The sequence below is a fragment of the Micrasema longulum genome, unplaced genomic scaffold, assembly GCF_059751315.1.
Source record: "Micrasema longulum isolate JH-2025_06_02 unplaced genomic scaffold, ASM5975131v1 h1tg001061l, whole genome shotgun sequence".
Lineage (NCBI taxonomy): Eukaryota > Metazoa > Arthropoda > Insecta > Trichoptera > Brachycentridae > Micrasema > Micrasema longulum.
This window is the reverse complement of record NW_028278249.1, coordinates 1-18,554: the sequence shown is the minus strand read 5'-3', so window position 1 is coordinate 18,554 and position 18,554 is coordinate 1. Positions and strand designations below refer to the sequence as shown.

The following is an 18,554-nucleotide window of genomic DNA, read 5'->3' as shown; positions in this document are numbered from 1 at the left end:
CGCTCGATATAGTTAACGAGCCTATGAGAAACTATTTTTTCTAGTATTTTTGATACGATGGGAAGATTTGAAATAGGGCGAAAACTGGAAAGATCTTCCACATCTAGTTGTGAATTTTTTCAAAAGCCATGTTGGAATCGGATCTAGTATACATTGTTTGTTGGGTAATGCCGCAACAATCCAAACTACCAAAACCGCACAAAGTTTATAGACATATTGAGTATCTACGCAAAAAGTTTGGTTAGTAGGCGAATAAAATTGAAAAGTGAAGAATCTAAAAATGACAGCTGTCGCCGACTGTTATATGATAATCGCCGACTGGCCTTGATGAATATGTGCTTAAGGCTTTATTAAATCAGCTCTGCTAATGAATCTGCCCTGACGGTTTTATTAAATCGGTACTACGAGCCTCGGTCGATCGGCTCTTAGGGCCTTGGTTAATTAGGATCTCGGATGCGTTACATTAGTTATTCACAATACAAATGCAAATCAACGAGTTGTCTATAATAATGATGATAATAAAAGACATGTTGATTAGGACACAACATTCTCGGCGTTATTTTTATTTTATCAGCAAATAAAAATACTCCTGAATTATAATCGAAAATCTAATAATAAATTTAAGGGAAATGAAAAATATTCTCATAAATTGTTTTAAAAATCAATTGAGAGGTAAATATTATAATAGTAATACAAATGCAGAGATAATCATTATAATCATATTTATTACTATTTTCTCTCGCCGCATTGCACGTGCAGCATGGGGTAATAAGTAAAAAGGGTCAACACATCTTTCAAAATATTAAAAATTTAAGTTTTTTACGTTTTCTTTATTCATAGCTTTAGCTCACGGGGATTAAATAACTGGGATAGCAATACCCCTTATAAGCAGATAAAGTTTCTACTGAAATAAATCAAACAAAAAATTGGCTTTTTGATTCATTTGTGTAATGCGACAATACCAGTGGGCCTCTGGGGTGGTATTCCAAACGCTCTCGCGGCCATATTATCTCGCGTATTTACATACATAATACACGAGAAAAACTGTTTTCTCAGAGCGGTTCAGAATAGCACCCCAAATTAAAATAATAAAAAATAATTATACTCATACTGCCCGCGTACCCACTGTGGTTACTGCTTACTGCCGCTGCGCTGGTGCCTAGAATCAGCGTTGCCCGACCCGATCAAGCGAAAAAAGGTAGATTCAGAAAAATAAATCGGTAGATTTCGGTAGATTTTGGAGATGGGGTAGGAGAGGAGGAGGGGGGCAAAAATAAATTTGACAGTTGTTCGAAACTAAAGCGCCGTTTTGTCCAAGGCCGTTGCTTTAAATAGTTGAAAACGCTTGGTAAATGAACAATTTAAAACCAAAAGGACTGCAATAAGTAAATCACCAAAATATAGTGATTTATAATGTCTTTTTTTTCTTACAAAAAATGTAGATTATAATATTTCATTTCAATACTCAAATATTCATTTAAGAAAAATAATATTTAAGTTGGCTCTTATAAAAAATAATAGTATAATACATAGATTAAAATTCAAAATATTATTTTATTGAATGAATGACACAATTTTATCAAAATATATAGTATTTTTATTATCAAACAAAGAAATAATTAACGTTTTAAAGTTCTTTCAGTGCAACTTAAAACTGAATAAAAACTGCTAACTGCTGAAGTACTGAACAAATTATTAAAACTATGATCAACTAAATTTAAATAGATATTTAACTGAAGATAAAACCATTTTTATTATTTTCAATATGAAAAGTGATCCCTCTACATTTTACTTCATAAAATAGACATATATACATTTTTCAATAATGTCATGAAATTCTATGTCATGATTTATTTTACCATATTATATTCAACAATACTAGCCAATTCCATAATCAATATATCATTCATTGTATACTTATTTACGATAGATAAGCAGTTTTTTTAAATAAGCAACTGATGGCAATCAAAGTGAGCAAACAAGCAATAAATTATTATGATATGAATTCGTTTTATTTGCATTGAAATTTTATTCCGTGGAAAAAACAAGGAAATGAATAAAAATCGGTAGAATTTCAATCGAATTCGGTAGATCGGTAGATTGCTCCCAAAATCGGTAGATATACCGAAAAATCGGTAGATCTTGCAACGCTGAAGATCGTCTATGGTTGATGTCAAGTACTAGTAATATCTCTACTTCTAGGACTTCTAGACCTTATACCTATAGACTATACCTAGTATACCTACACATTAGTACTTGAATGTTTTCTTTTCACTCAAGAAATATTGTCATTGGATACGTACCTTGCATCTTCTACTATCAATACATCTTGTGCACCACACCGATTATTTCGACTTTTAACATGTCCAATATTGTCCATCTACAAGTATTTATTGGATTTGACATATTGACGTAATATTTACCTTATTTGCATAGAATTATAAATAATATGCTTATTTGTTTCTTTCGAGTGGAAAATAGCGATAACTTGCTCTTTCTGTTTCATATGTGCAACAAAATCCACACATTAGTAAAAATATTAAACTTATTATAATATATTAAATCAAAATTTAAATTTACAAAGTTATTTATGCGTAAAAAAAATTAAGCAAGTTGATCAATATGTTTTACCCCTGTGGTGGTGGGGAGAAAATTTCGGAATTTTTTTATTTTTTATTTCAACACATACTGAACTTCCATAATATTCCCTAGTGCTTCATAATTTTGTTGACTTTATCTGGTAAAACATTAGTTTGTAGAACCAACGTCAAACCCTTACACTCATTGTCGTCGGATTTTTTTTAAATTCGTTAAGTTACTATGGAAATGGCCAGCAGTTAAAAGAAGAGGTCGGATAAATACATTCAACTAATGAACTAATTTGAACTCTGCTTTGTGGATAGTAACCATAGATCATTTTCAAAACTTCCTCGCCGTATTATAGCACTGTGTCGTGTTTTTTTTCAAACGAGATAAAATTAAACTCTTGATCACTGAACCAAAATAAACAAACACGTTTTACCTCAACTAATTACATCTTTGATATAGCAAATATGGCATTACCCTCAATATTTTTTTCAGATATCAAATAACAATGCTTCTCGTATATTTACACGCAAACATTCAAGTGAAAAAGATTTATACATATTTCCTTAGTTCATATTTGTCTCTGTTTAACTGATTACATAAATGTACATGCTATTATTTTTTAGTCAAAATTTAATACAAGTATATACTCATCACACGCAGTGGCATTGTTATTCTTACCGCCATGTGTAATTACGGCAATAGTCCGTTATAGAATGAATGCGAGGAAAGCAATTACCCACAAAATTAAATTCCACTTATTTAGCACTTGTGGCGTTTCTAATATGCGAAGTACTTATATCTAACTCAAAATTTTAAAACTTAAAACGTTGATTATTTATATCGCATTTATTTAAGCACAAAATTGCAGTTTGGGTTATTAAATGATAAACACCATGTTGTTATTAAACCTTTGCAGTCTTAGTCTTGTAACTCAGTGTATGTCGCTTTTTAAGACACGTATAATATTATATGAGAAAATCAGTTCAACTTCATAACTCTTATTTATTGGGAATGAAGGTATTTTACTATTTTATTTAACAGCTACTTGCGACCTAATTTTAATTATTCAAATCTCTTAATACTTTTTGAAAAGGTGTATATTGTTTACATGATGTGTTTTAGTTTTAAATTTCAAACTGAAATGCTGATTTTTAATAGAGTTTGCACTGTTAAAATCTTTTTCAACAATCATTTCAATATTATCTTAAGTAAGTAGGTACTATAAAAAAAAATTGGAGATTTACGAACGCTCATCACAGAAGAAATAAGCACATTGTATATTTCTATGGCGTATTCTAGATTTCTTACTTGTTGAGAAGGGTGGCTTCAGTTCTTGCGCGAGAGAATTTCAAGTATAAATATTTGGCAGAATATTGGCCGTTAGTGTTTGGACAATTCGAATTAGTGTAGCGTCAGCTGTATTGCTGAATCGTGTGGAACTCAAGTAGTGTCCACATTAAACTAATGTAGGTTAACAATACTTTATATCAGCCTCGTCATAAACTATATTATGTTTCGGAGATGCCGTCTTCTTCGCGGCCAAAAGCGTCTGTCGGAGCTCCACGACCACCGACTACGACTCCCATGTCCGAGCGTCAGCAGCTCGCGCTGGTAATGCAGCTGTCATCCCAAATCACCCCTCCAGGTAACGTCTTACTTTCTTCTTCCATTCGACTACTATTAGCCTTCCTTTGTTGTACAATTTGATTGACATTTCGGTTTTTTTTTTTACTTATCGACCCACGGATTCGATCCAAACATAAGAGCACTTTGTCATTTGTTCGTCGTTTTCAAGAGCTTAATACCTCCTACAGACATAAATCGTATTTGTATTTGTTAATATCAAATGTACTACATCTGGTTTGCTTACCATTATTATTTTGATCTTATGTAATTGATTTTAACTTCCTCTCCCTCAATATCTTACTCAAATGCCTAATTTTCAATATTGAATAATCCATTCATAACAATTTTCTTGATAAACATTAACTAGTTTATTTGAATGGACTGTGAAGTGATTCTGTGTATTGTTACTACAGCTCCGCCTAACGTTAGTCACGGATCAGCTCGAGGCAGAGATCGCAACGAGCGAGGTGAGACTCCGTTACATGTGGCATCTATCAAAGGAGATAATGACAAAGTAAGGAAACTGTTGGACCAAGGTGCTGATCCAAATATAACCGATTTCGCTGGTGAGTTCATTTAAGTTTACTTTTGTGCCCATGTTCTTGCACTTATCTCTTAGACTGTTTTTGTTTGTTTTATTGAACTTGCCACTATTTTCTACATAGGCATAAATAGCGACATCAAAAGGCAAATTTCGTATGCCTTACAGTGGTTTATATCCATTGCCTGGCATAACAGTAAATCCGTTTTACAGAATCGGAAAATATACAGGTTCAGCTTTATCATTTGGTTTTCAACTGGTCAAAATATCCAATCTTATTGAAATCAAGAGGGTCCTCGGATGTGGATAGGGTGGCGAGTTAAATTGTTTTGTCCAGTGCTTGCGTTAAGTTGGAATGTTTTCTCCAGGTTGGACACCTCTACATGAGGCTTGTTTCAATGGTTGGATCGAAATAGCGGCGTTGCTAATAGAAGCAGGGGCTAATATTAACGCAAGAGGTTATGATAATGATACTCCGTTGCACGACGCCGCCATAAGTGGAAAACTTAATCTTGTAAAATATCTACTAAGTTGCGGGGCTGACCCGTTTTGCAAAAACATAAAGGGAAAGTTGCCTTTTGATGTTGCTAGACCTCCGGCACATAGTTATCTGGCTTGTATTACAGGTATGTAGTTGACTTTTTCTCCCTTATAATGCTATTCTTTTATGTTGTCAGCATGTAATCAAGATACTAGGTGCTTTTCCTCTATTGTCTATATGTTATGCTAATTGTAGTTTGAGTAATATTGATTGTACTTTCGAGCATGCTACTTTTCTATTTTGATGTTTAACATTTTAGAATTACCAATTTATCAGTCCTATGTTCTAATTATATATATATTTTTTAGTCAGATCTATTTATGGTTGGTTGCATTCCAGGCTGTTCAAATATGAAATGTACTCGTATCATGAATGCACTTTTATTTCTGATTTTCCTTCTGTGTGAATAAAATACAATTTTTTATTGTTCTTGTGTGCAAAACTAATTTTCTCAATATTTAATCAATTTTTTCTCCTGAACACTAAAAGTTAAGGTAGAATAACCTGGATTTGGACCAACATGTGTAATAATTCTCAGCGAATCTAATAAATACAACATAATTGCGAATTTGTAATAATGTACTAAAAATGACACACCTTGAATCCCACCTAAGATTCATACATATTATATGCGTATAATGTTTTTTATATTTCTTTTTTATTGTGTTGCTTGCACTTTCATTTGATAAGAATCATAGTTTTGTAAATCCTTCAAAAGATGTGTGGCCTCGGTGACAGCTTGGCCGACTTGTATTAATTGCGCACCTTATCAAAGCATAAGATTGGCCATTCTATCTCAACCCCGAGCTACATGCACGATTGAAAGTTACCTTAGCACACACATGCGGCACTCTATACCGCAATTAGCTTTAAGCCATTATAAAGCATAAGATTGGCCATTCTATCTCAACCCCGAGCTACATGCGCGATTGAAAGTTACCTTAGCACACGCATGCGGCACTCTATACCGCAATTAGCTTTAAGCCATTTTTTACTGATGAATTTTCAAAAGAGACACAAATTGAATGAGATGCTTAGCAGAACTAAATAAGTAACTACTAAAATACATTTGATACATCAAATCACTTTAATTGAGTACAATAGATATAAATAAAAAACGAGTGCCTGTAGATTAGGGCTAATATAGTAAAAGTCAATACATACAATAAAATACTACTGATGTAGTGCCCTTTGCACTATTAGGTAAGGATAAAATAATAATTTAACTCTTGTAATTTTGCATTTGTTCTGAGGCTTCTGATTTTTATTCCTGCCCAAGTCAAAATTAAAATAGTTTTTAATATCTATAATATTTACATGTTCCGTGTTTTTTTTATATTAGAGATTTTTTTTTCAACAAATAAGTCATTTGTATTCTAATTCATAAATGTAAAAAAAGAAAAACCTCGTACTAGAAGGTCAATGGTCTGACCTTGGTATTTGTAATTTACAATCTGAACATTGCGTTCTAATGCAATGCCCTATGCACAAAGAGGTGCTCATAATTTACGTTTTAAGCCTATTGGATAAAATAAAAACAAAGTTTTTGAACTAAGGACCACTCTGAAATATTATGACGTAACTATATAATATATCACTGGACGTAACCTACATACATCAGCTGCATCTGATTTAATGAGTTGGACCGAGTACGTCAGTTCCCTTGAATCATTATTTGTGTGAATGGCAAGCATTGTTCTTATTTATCGGCCTTTGCCTTTAAGTTTAATCTTCAACATACGTATATCTAAAAACAAAATATTGAAGAACCTCACGTACTTCGTTCTTAACTTAATCTCGAAGTACGGCTTGTATCTAGTTTAAACGCATTATTGAACTATAGATAATCACGTAAAAATATCTTCCTATTTACAAATGGCGGGAATCGGTCAGCAGGTGATGTCGACGGTAATGGCGAAATAAAAAACATCAACAAAGTAGCAGTGTTTTTTTTATTTATTTTTTATACTTAGAAATAAACTGTTAATAATTGTGTGTGCACATTCATTTTTGGAGGCACATGAGGGTTCGTTATACGTTTTAAAATTATAAAAAATGTATTGTGTAAAAAAAGTTTAGTTGTATGAAATAAAACTAAAAAACAGTTCGCGCTCAATCGTCGCTAGCTAAGCACTTATAGCTTGTATGTATGTTGTGTGTATACTATGTATGTATACCTGCTTGACTCGTGTTGATTAGAGTACTCGTTTTTCGTTTTTTGACGCTTGTGTGTGTTCGTGTGCTTTTGCGTCTTTTTCACCATAGATAAAATTCCCAAAAACTTGAGAACCCACGCCAAGACGTTCGTAAATGCACTAACTCGACATTAACTTTGGTGTAATTGTTGCGGTCGGTAAGCCAGTCACATTTTAGTTTAGTACAGTGGTTTCTTGAGATGCAGGGAAGGACTACTTCTCACAAAGGTATTTTGTGTAGAAATTTGAACGTTACTGTGCAGGATCTAGTGTTATTGTAAAAGTAAATTAGTTCTCTAAAGTTTATAAAGTTGTGATATGTTATTAAGAGTGTGCAAATTATAGAGTAGCGAGTAGTAATGACCTCTGCAACGACGACCAATTGGATAGCTTTATTTATGTACGATTCTCGCTCGTTATAGACGAGATTGTGGGTATGTACGAAGGTATGATATTAACATACAAGTTGTTCCGTATTTAATATTACTAACTCCGCTTACTAGCTGCGGTTTCTCTAATTTAACATTTCTAATCAGTGTAAGATTCTCCGCCTCTGACCCGTAACAGTCATGATAAGACATTTTAGGAACATGTTTGTGATTGATAATGACTTATCCTTTTCCGGCGTAAACTTGTCACAAATTACCGACTTCCAAATGACGTGTGTGACTTTTTTGTGCAATTTCCTTTATTTAAACTATCGATTTTAGTGAACGTAAAAAAAGTTTCATTTGAAAGAATACGTGGTGGTTCAAAGGTAACAAATTACGAGTTTGTGCGCGATCGGAATAAATAACTTTCACACTTCGAGGTTATAAAAGTTTTCTAATCTTCCGGTCGATTTCGAAGACGAGGGTAATTTTTATTTATAGTTTTAAATATTTTTATTTTTTTTTGATTAATGCAAGTAATTAGGTGGTTTCTGTATTTTATGTAAGTTAATGACACGCCGAAACATAACCCCTAGGGTGTGGCTCACCCTGTTCTCACCTGTGCATTGTTTATTAATATTATAATTTATTTTTTTGTATCCAGAATTGAACTGATATTAAAATATTATACACTCAATTTAGCCACCCACTTTTGATTTAACATAATTAACCTAACCTGCAAATTTAATGTTATTTATTTGAACTATTAACAAAAAGTACATTGTGTAAATCATAATTAAATCATTAAATTTTTCTAAATGTACCCATAAATAATTCAATGCCCTCGGTTGTTACTTATAACTTACTCACTCAATAAGTTGTCTTCTAAATACACGAACCATTTTATACAGTTTATATTTTTTGATATTGTATTATATGATATATTTAGCTATAAAATAAATCAGTTTTTTATTTTAAAATGTATTTTATCCGAAAATGTGCATTACAAAATAAATTGTCACAATAATATTTAATAGGCTGGCCAAAGCCCGTGGGCTGCATTGGATCTGCTGGCCTTATTCGTGTGGCTCGTGGTAGTAATTTTAATTTTTGGATTTTAAAATTAATCAATGTTTAATTATTGTTTATTTACTCATTTTTTTCTATTTACTCCTTTTTTAATTTACCCTTTTTTTTATTCTATTATTTTTTTAACAATATACATCAGTAAAACGGGGTATTCAAAAAAGTAAAGAATAATTACATAGCAATGAAATACATATTAACAGTAAGAATAGAAAACAAAAATATCCCACAAAGGCATGGCCTGTTTGGGTATACAAAAAATGTTTATTAATTTTTTGCTCCTATAATAAATAGACAGGTATGAGTATAATATTTTTGTACAATAAAAGAAAGAGAAAATAAAATATTCTGTAAAAGATTAGGAGGTACTTTTTTTATTTTATAGTATTTAAATCAATATTAATTTTGGCAAGCTTATTGCGATATTGCATTTTTTATACATGTAGCTCCATTTATTAAACATGTTAAAATATATATGTATTTATGTATATGCACACAAAGGCATCATGGCTGGAAAACAGATAAACATAGGTACATTTACTGTAATAATATTAATTTGTACCCTTTTAAAGCTTGTGCGTTACTAATTTTTTTATGGCATTGAGGTATAAAAACAAAAGTACAGGACGAGTCAGAAAATCACCATTGCACCCAATATTATTCTACACAAATCCATTATGCAACAAACTAATATGTATTTAAAAAAAAAAAAAATAATACCCATTCACAATATACACATGCGTTATGCTCACCGATAAGGCAAATATTCTTATAGATTTATCTTATTTTATTCAATAAACAGGGTCCGTCACCCGAAGTGTTACCAAATAAAAATGCTGTAGTTTATCAATTATGATATAACAAATTTAATATTTAGACACAATGTTGAAAATACATTAAATTTCAATTTACACTTGAGAAGTCCATCGAATTCAAGTCTTGCTCTAGTATGGAAGCTACTGTTGCGAAGTAATGAACTGCGGAATGTGATTAAGTAAAAATTGTCATCGAGCGAGCTTCTCTGGATGGTGCTGAGTCCTGTTAAAACGTTCAGCAGTTGGCACTGAATCGTTTTTATGCCCGAGGGATCCAGCATCATTTAACACGTTTTGTTGGTACACCTCCTGGTTTGCCTTAACGCCCTGGTCGATGAAAACTAGCGGAGAGCAACCATTTGCACTTAAGCGGCTCAAACCATCACAGAAGCAGGTGCTTGTTTATGCACAGCAACTCGGTTATCAAAATTGTCAGTGGACTTACGTATTGTTGAACAGAAAATACCAAAATTTCAAGATCGCCACTTGCGTGGAAGGCTTTCGGTATTTTTGATCGTTGAAGACAAATTGCCTTTTGCAAATCCTGTACTTTTTGTATCTTGTACTTCCGAATTCGCCGCTTACGTGCAAGAATTTCAGTACTTTTGATCGTTAAAGACATACTGCCTTTTGCAAATCCTGTACTTTTTGTATTTTATACCTTCGGTTCGCCAATTGTGTGACCGCCTCCATGACTTTTTGCGACGCTACCGGTATCATTGTAATGCTTAATGGTTCGACATATCTGTCAAAATATGTCATCAGAAGTTTAGCAGTTGCGGGCAGCGTGAAGTTGGTAAAACTTCAAGTGGCAGACCCTGTATTTCCAAGAATTTTTTGGGAGTACGGTAATGACGTTGGTTAAACAAATTATTGTTTGGAGGCTATTTTTTATCACATTATCACAAGCTAATATTCCAATTTTTGTGGTAAAATCTCATAACTCAGCACCCAGCTCTGATGAAAACCACGTTAAATTGTAGTGTACTCATCTATAATATAACTCAAAACTCGCCTAGAATCGAACTTCAACCCTCACACCAAGTAGCTTGTGTCTTACCCATTACACCTTGTATGTCTACTGAACTTTGCATGCTTGCTTAATTCTTTAACAGCTTATATATTGTGTACTGTGAATGATAAAAATATGGCAAAACATCTTGTAATGGCTTCTGACATGTGCACTATAGTATTAACACTAAGGTTTCTTTTAAAACTATCTATCTCCTCTCTATATAAGTATAAGGTGTGTAAACCTTTAAGAAGTATAGATATTGATGTATTTCTTTATATCCTCATTAACAGGAACTCAGAATGTGGCTTAGGACTTAATTGTTTAAAGATCCATAACCTGACTAGTACTCGTATTTTCCCTCTGGTAATTTTTTTTAATGTTTTATTTCGAACATTTCTGTTTCTTTTTTACTCTATTATTTGTACGAAGGTGAATCAAATATAAACTGGAATACTTTGATGGTTTATTGATAAGGTTGAAATACAAACACTGAAAATTATTTTTCCATATACTTTCTTGATTTTAAAATGCATTTTTCCCAACGGATCAGTAATTTCTTTATCCCGTTATAGTTAAATGAAGGTGATTGTGATATTAGCCAATTGCACACGAAAGCTTCCACTGTGTCATTGGTGTCAAAACGTATCCCTCCATGTGCTTCTTACATGGCACTGAACAAGTGATAACCGCAAGGCGATGGGTCCGGACTATAGAGAGGGTGTTCCAGTGTAGCCTAGGACAACTCTTCAAGATTTTTTCCGAGTAAGAGCAACTGTATGGGGCGGGGCGTTGTCATGGAGCAGGATAACATTTCTTATTGGAAAGTCACGCCTTTCCGACGTTATGCCTGTTTTGTCTCGTATAGCAGTTAGCTGTTGTACTCAGCATTTACAGTTCGACGTTCCTGCAGAAAATCGATGTGTATGACTCCTTTAAAGTCGATAAATGTGGTCACCATGACCTTTCCAGCTGAGAGCCGAGTTTTTGCTTTGACCAGGCGCCGACTTTTCCTTTTTTCGCCTTTCCATGCTTGCATATTTCGATTCGGGGATGTAATGGTGCACCCAAGTTTCATCACAAGAGTCACTATATGGTGTAAAAAATCTTTCCCTTCAGCCTCATAATGGCTCAAAAGCCGTTGGCACACTGCCAAGCGATTCCATTTATGTCCTTCAGTGAGATGACAAGGAACCCATCTTGCGGACACTTTCCGAAACCCATGGTCGTCAGTAATGATCGCCTGAGCACTTCCAAAGCTGATTCCTAACTCAGAAGCAATTTTAGCTTCTGTCAATCGTCCTCAAAAAGTCTACTAACAGCACGAATGTTCTCGTCTATCACACTGCTTGTCGGTCTACGGTGATGGCTTTCATTTTCGATATCTTCTTGCCTTCCCAAAAATTTTCATTTCCATGAATACACTTGTGTCTTTAAGTGTCTCCTCCCGGTACTGTGCCTCAAGTCTCCTCATAATTTCGGATGGTTTCACCCCCCATGGGCAAGAAACCGAATTATAATGTGTTGCACAACGGACGAAGGTACCGCCGTCTCAGACATCGCGATAGCTACTGAGCCGGTGGTACCATGCCGCGCTCTAGCAGTGAAAACTAATCTAGACACTCGCACAAACTCCCACCAAGAGTGGCGCCTACCTTCCTTCACTTACTGCCAGTTAGAAAAACAAATCGCTTTATATTTGATTCACACTCGTACTTGTACGGTAAAATGGTTTTGGACTGCAAAATGTATAGAAGTTCCCATTGTTAGTAATGCACAATAATTATTTATTTGTAGCATAGGTAATGGAAATGCAAATGGTTTTTATGTTTTACTATTGTAAAATGACCAATTATTGAAAATTTTGTATATATGAAATTAATACCATAGGTTGGTTTTTTTAATTTTTATGTTTTCTTTATTTTCGTTCGTATAAGAAGCATTTTGTGATTTAGAAAAAAATTTAAGAAAAAACATTAAATAAAATATGAAAATACTTTTAAAACACAGATTCCTTTAATTGTAAAGAAATTTACTAGTCATAAAGATACTGTTCTAATTCGTATTAAGTAATTGTGTTTTTTAGTTGTAATCCAAAATTTTACAAATTATTTTTTTCCATTGTACTCTACAAATGCACATTCGCCATTCAAATCTATTTAACGCTGTAATCTATTGTTTAAAATGTTTTTAAAATTACTTATAAATGTTTTAAAGAATATTTTGTATCAACACGGTACGGTCCCTGCTTTGCATTTAAAATAACTCGATACGACTTTTGTTAATTGATTTCAATTATCTAAGCTGTATCTTAAATTTGTGCTGTAGGACTTGTTAAAATGTCAAATCCATTCAAATTATAATATTTTTGAGTAATAATGAGTTTATTACAATAAATAATAATTTATGATTGGCATGCTTTGATTTTGTTTTAAAAGGTCCTGCTTCAACTAAAAATATTACATGCATGTTTATTTAATTTTTTAAACTTTTTATATAATTAGTTTTGTATACTCAAATTAGTTTAGTTACTAGTATAAAAAATTGTTTATATAAATTATAATTATTTTGAAAATAATTAATTTAATATTTTAATTATTGAAAAGGGATTAAAATAGTGTTGCTCTCATTTTTGTAATGTAAAAAAAAGTAACTATCTGAGATGTCAAAAATTGACAAATAAGTTCTGATTTATTTATTTATTTACCTAGATAAAAATTATAAAAACCGGTAATCTTGATATTTAATGACTTCCAATCATTATCATGTCTTGTTTTCTCTTATCTCCCCAGCCTATGTTTTGACTGTAATTGTAATTTTCATACAAACTACCTATGCTGTTTTCTTAAAACAATAATAAGAGCGTAATTATGTATATTTATTATGCTTGTGATGTAATTACGTATATTTACATATAAGTTACTAATTAAAAATACTCGGTACACTTCCACTTATTTATTCGACCAATAGCGCTTTCACCCTAATGGGCATCTTCAGACCGGTCGCTTATTGGTTGAACAAATAAGTGGTAGTGTACCGAGTATTTTTAATTAGTAACTTATATGTAAATATAAGTTATTACATCATTACAATAGAGTTTCATCAAGAACTGTCAATAAATAATTTAAATAAAATATTATGTTAGTGGTTAACTGGTAGAATTCGATCTTAATATAAGAGGTATGACAACAAAATTAATTATTTTAATTAAATTACAAATTTAAAAGCTTCAATTAAATTAACTTAACAATAGAATCACCATGTAAAGCGCCCTTGAGGTATTTTATTACGAAAATGGCGCTATATAAGTTATCCATAATTAATTAATTAATTATGTAAAAACAAAAGTAATGGATGTAAACTGTACTTTTCATTTTATAAAAAAATATTATGTACGATGCATTTTCTCCTATTAGGACATTATCAAACATAAAAATTTCATAATGTCTTAATTAGTAACCTACCAAAACTAGATTTTTACCCCAAATTGGCTTTTGTTCTAGTTTCGGCCGAACTTATAAAATTAAAAGTCGCGACATACTTACCTCCTCCTACCCCGGAGGGGGGCAACTATGTTAACAAACCCTGAAAATGCATAGTCTTCCATATTTCCTTTTCAAAGAGGGTCTTAATCACTATTTAAATATCTACCAAGCTTGGGTGATTATCATCACTCCCTTATCCGCACGAAATTATGCATAGGCACAGCTTTGATACGCAACTGCAGTGTATCCCAATCATTAGTTGAAATTGGTTTTCTATTCGGGTATCAATCCAGGGGGGGTATTCCAAACGCTCTCGAGGCCATAGAAAAAGTTTTTACACTTTTATCTCTTAACATACAAAATACGCAAGATCAAAGTGTTTTCTACGGCCGCGAGAGCGGTTCAGAATATCACCGCAGGGAGTATAAAATTTTGCCTTCTGAAAACCCTGTTTTCATTCAGGCGAATAAATGAATACATGTACACTTATGACTGACCATAGTATTGGTTTTTTCTCTGCTGCTCAATTGTGTCTGAAATTTATTTATTTGATAAAAAATCAGCCCTAATTAGACGACTGTGCACTATATTTTTTTATGAAACAGCATACTTTATATTCATGGTTTTTATTTTTAGGCAACCTTTATTTTAAAATAATATACCATATTAAAGGACTATTTTATTATAATAAACAAATAAAAAAAACTGTTTATTAAATTGTATTCTTTATTATTTACAATAATATAGACTTAATCATTAACTTTGTAAATTATTTATTTAGTAAAATCTTAATATTATTTGTTTTTTAAACTTTGATAATTTACTTAAATTGAATCTGTTTATATTTAAATCTAGCTTTGAAATTTACCTTAATATAAAATTATTTCTCTTGCAAGGAACATATTTAGTAGCATCATTATTGTGTATTAAACATTGGTAGATATTGAGTACTGCCAAAATATTTTAAACTTTTTTTTTGTAAATGTTATCTTTACCATTTTTGTAACAATATTTCATTAAAATACATTAACTGTACATTTTGCATTAATTGGAGTTAATGCTGGATAAAAGATAAAAATTAGATTTAAAAAAATATATTTTAGTTGAATTTTTAAAATTAACTAATCAAATTATGTGTGGCAAAAAATAAAAGGTTTATTAAATTAGTACTTTTCCATAGGCCCTTACCTTGAAAATATTTAATCAAATCGCCTTTTGATTTCAAAAGTTGTATAAATAAATTAAGTTAATTGGTAACTCATAAAAGGTCATTACAGAATTGATAATTATGTACGTCTACCATTTTGAATTTACCAATTTATTATTTGTTCTGATTTTTTTAAAGGAATAACTCGCTACTCTATTCTAGATGCTTGTCAGGAGGTAGGAACGAAAAAATGTGGATAGAAGTTATGAATAATACACCACAACACCCTGACCTATAGAAAAAAAAATCTTTGTTGGATTTTTTCTTGAAATTGGCGGGAATCGAACCCGCGACGCCATTTTCACAGTTGGCCGTCTTACCAACTACGCTACTACGTCCGTCCGTATGTTAATCAACTGTCGACAGTGGTTGACATGAATAATTCATATAATGCTGTAAATGAAATGAATTCAAAATAAATGTTATTATTAATTATAATTTAACTGCCGCTATGTAAACAATGCTCACTATATTCCAAATATGGAGGAAGTAATTATTAGAAATTAATTATCAATGAACTTTTTAAAAATAGTATGAAATTTTTAAATTGTGTTCATATTTATATTTTATTAATTATGTTTCATCTTCTACCCACCATCTCCATTGATTAAATAATAAATAAATTGAATAGCCATGCTTTGCATTTTTTCAAACTGTTTTAAGTATGTGTACAAAAAAAAATATATTTCAAATTATATTTTAGCATTTTCAAATCTAATATCTTTATGGAAAAAAAGCTAATGTAATTTTTTTGTAGTATTTTTACATAGAATTTGCACACATTTTTTTAAATGATGAATTAAATTTTAAGTAGTGCTAAATTAAGATTTTCAAAATTATTCATAATTTTTAGGAGGGAATATATCGTCGCTTTAGTTCGTTTTTGTCCAACAGACCGTTTTTAACAAAATTGAGCTAAGTGTACAGGAGTTCTGTGAAAGCCTTTATTTATAAAATTCAAATGAAAATATATATTTTTAAAATTGTTTAAGGTGGTTTTTTTTTTTTTTTTTTTCCTATTTTTTGTCTTAAGTTGTAGTCATTATTTATGCCTATTTCGTAGACAAAACTTCAAAGCTCTATTTCTGCAGATTTTTGTTTTTGTCTGTTGGACAAAAATGAACTGAAACGGCGATATGTGTTTCTTTAAATATAGATAATGTCAATGAATGCAAAATTGTTAATGAAAGTTAGCGCAAGTAGACGGTCCATCCAAGTTATAATCTGGAAACCGGAGTATTGAGTGTAGCAAATGTTGACCGGTATTTAATTTTCAGACAGTGCTACAAGTCACAGGATTTCCCAAACGGGCAGATCAAGAGATGATAACAAGAAAGTTGTCGCCAGCGAAGACACTTCAGCCGCAGGCTGCGGTACTAACATTATGGAAACATTAATCAAAAGTACTGAAGATAAAAACGAAAATAAAGAGCCAACAGTTGCAAATAGTAATGATAAATCTACTGCCTCCACAGTAGTTGCAAAAAATAATGAAGGTAACTACATTAACCCTACCCGCAGTCATACCCTTATCGGGTGAGGCTTATTATCCTTTGCAAACTAACAAAACGTCCATTAAAAGAAATATCTCACAAAATTATGTTTCACTAACAACTGCTGGCTTTTTGCACTAAAAGCTCGGGAATGTGGTTTCACCATTACTTGATAAAATAAAGCATATTGTATTTTGTGATATTTTTAATGTATAAGTACTATTACGTCGGTGACATTTTTTTTACAATTTATAAACGTACAAAGATTTTATATGTTTTAGAAATTAAATATTGTGTTTCCGCTATGTTTTGTATTATCAATTTTTTAATGATAAATTTTTTCAGTACTGAATTAGTATCTTGTCAATATGGATTGATCCAAGGAATCGTATATTGATAATAATTATTGCAAATATTTACATTAAAAAAACTTCTTTAATATTATCTTAATAACTTTATGCATTCGTCTCATACTGCTGCTTTTTAGAATGTTTTAACTGTCGCATGGTTGCTTGAGATTTGTTTTCACTTCTTACTTAAATAGCATAATTTTCATTTAGGTGTTCTTCTCTATTTCATTTTCAATACAGACCATCAATAAATTATACCCAATGTTTAAGTATTTATAATCTTGAATTGTTAAATTATTTTAGCATATGCCACGGTATCGTGTATTTTATTTAAATCTCTGCCATGACAGAGTACCTTATATATGTTAACTATTTTTATGGTGTGGACACATGGTGTCGGTATTAACATGCATTCAAATACATTGAAAGTAATGTTTGTAACTATCTCAAGGTGAATCTACTACTGGCGCCGCTAGCAATATTGTAGCGTCTTCTCAGGAAGATTCTACCGTTTCTGTACAGAAACGGAATTTCGCTGAAAACACAGACCCCGTTGAAACAGAGGTATTAGAAGATGACGCTTCCAAGCGTAAGAAAAGAAAAGAACCGGAACAGGTTAAAGAAACTGCTAAATCAACCCAACAATCCAGAGTTAATGTGGGCAGGTAAAGATGTTATTATCACTATAATTACTGTCATGTTTTATTTTCGTCAAGGTGAAAATCTGATACAATTTTTTTAAAACCTTACTTTATTTTCTGCAGAGGGTCTATATCAGGAAATAAACCACCTGGTCCAGCTAGTAAAACTGGAGTGGCACCCCTCAGTAAGGGCGGTGGCCCACTGCAAACTTCTGGTAACAAATCTAGTGTTGGGAACTCCAATCAAAAGTCTTCAACGGGATCACACGGGGTGACCGGCCAAACTAAAGCTTCCGCTAATAATTCCAACTCGCAAGGAAAAAGCTCAACCCCTGGTACGCAATCTGGCAAATCCGGCTCAGGCCAAGGAAAATCTCAGAACACTAACTTGTCCATTGCTCAAGTAAGTGTCAAGGGCGTCCCAGATAAGAAAAGTCCTTGTGCTAGTCCTAAACCATCAGCTTTCGTAAAAGAGAATGAACCAGACGCTGAAGAAACTAAGGTGGATAGTAGCGGACCTAAAGTACCTCCTCTGAAAATTGTAATCCCCGGAGGAGTGGGAGGAGGCGGAGCCTCGGGGAGCCAACAGGAAGGGGAGGGAA

At 32.3% G+C, this 18,554-nt stretch overlaps 1 protein-coding gene across 1 annotated transcript; it reads left to right on the top strand.

Annotated features, from left to right (window-relative positions):
* Nucleotides 1-3,876: 3,876 nt before the first annotated feature.
* On the top strand, nt 3,877-18,550 carry LOC148277254 (uncharacterized; the record flags this gene model as incomplete). Its single annotated transcript, XM_088233138.1, has 6 exons — nt 3,877-4,234; nt 4,629-4,781; nt 5,125-5,382; nt 16,746-16,964; nt 17,763-17,976; nt 18,076-18,550. Coding segments are annotated over exons 1-6 (1,443 nt in total), but the record flags the coding sequence as incomplete, so codon positions are not given.
* Between the last annotated feature and the right edge of the window lie 4 nt (nt 18,551-18,554).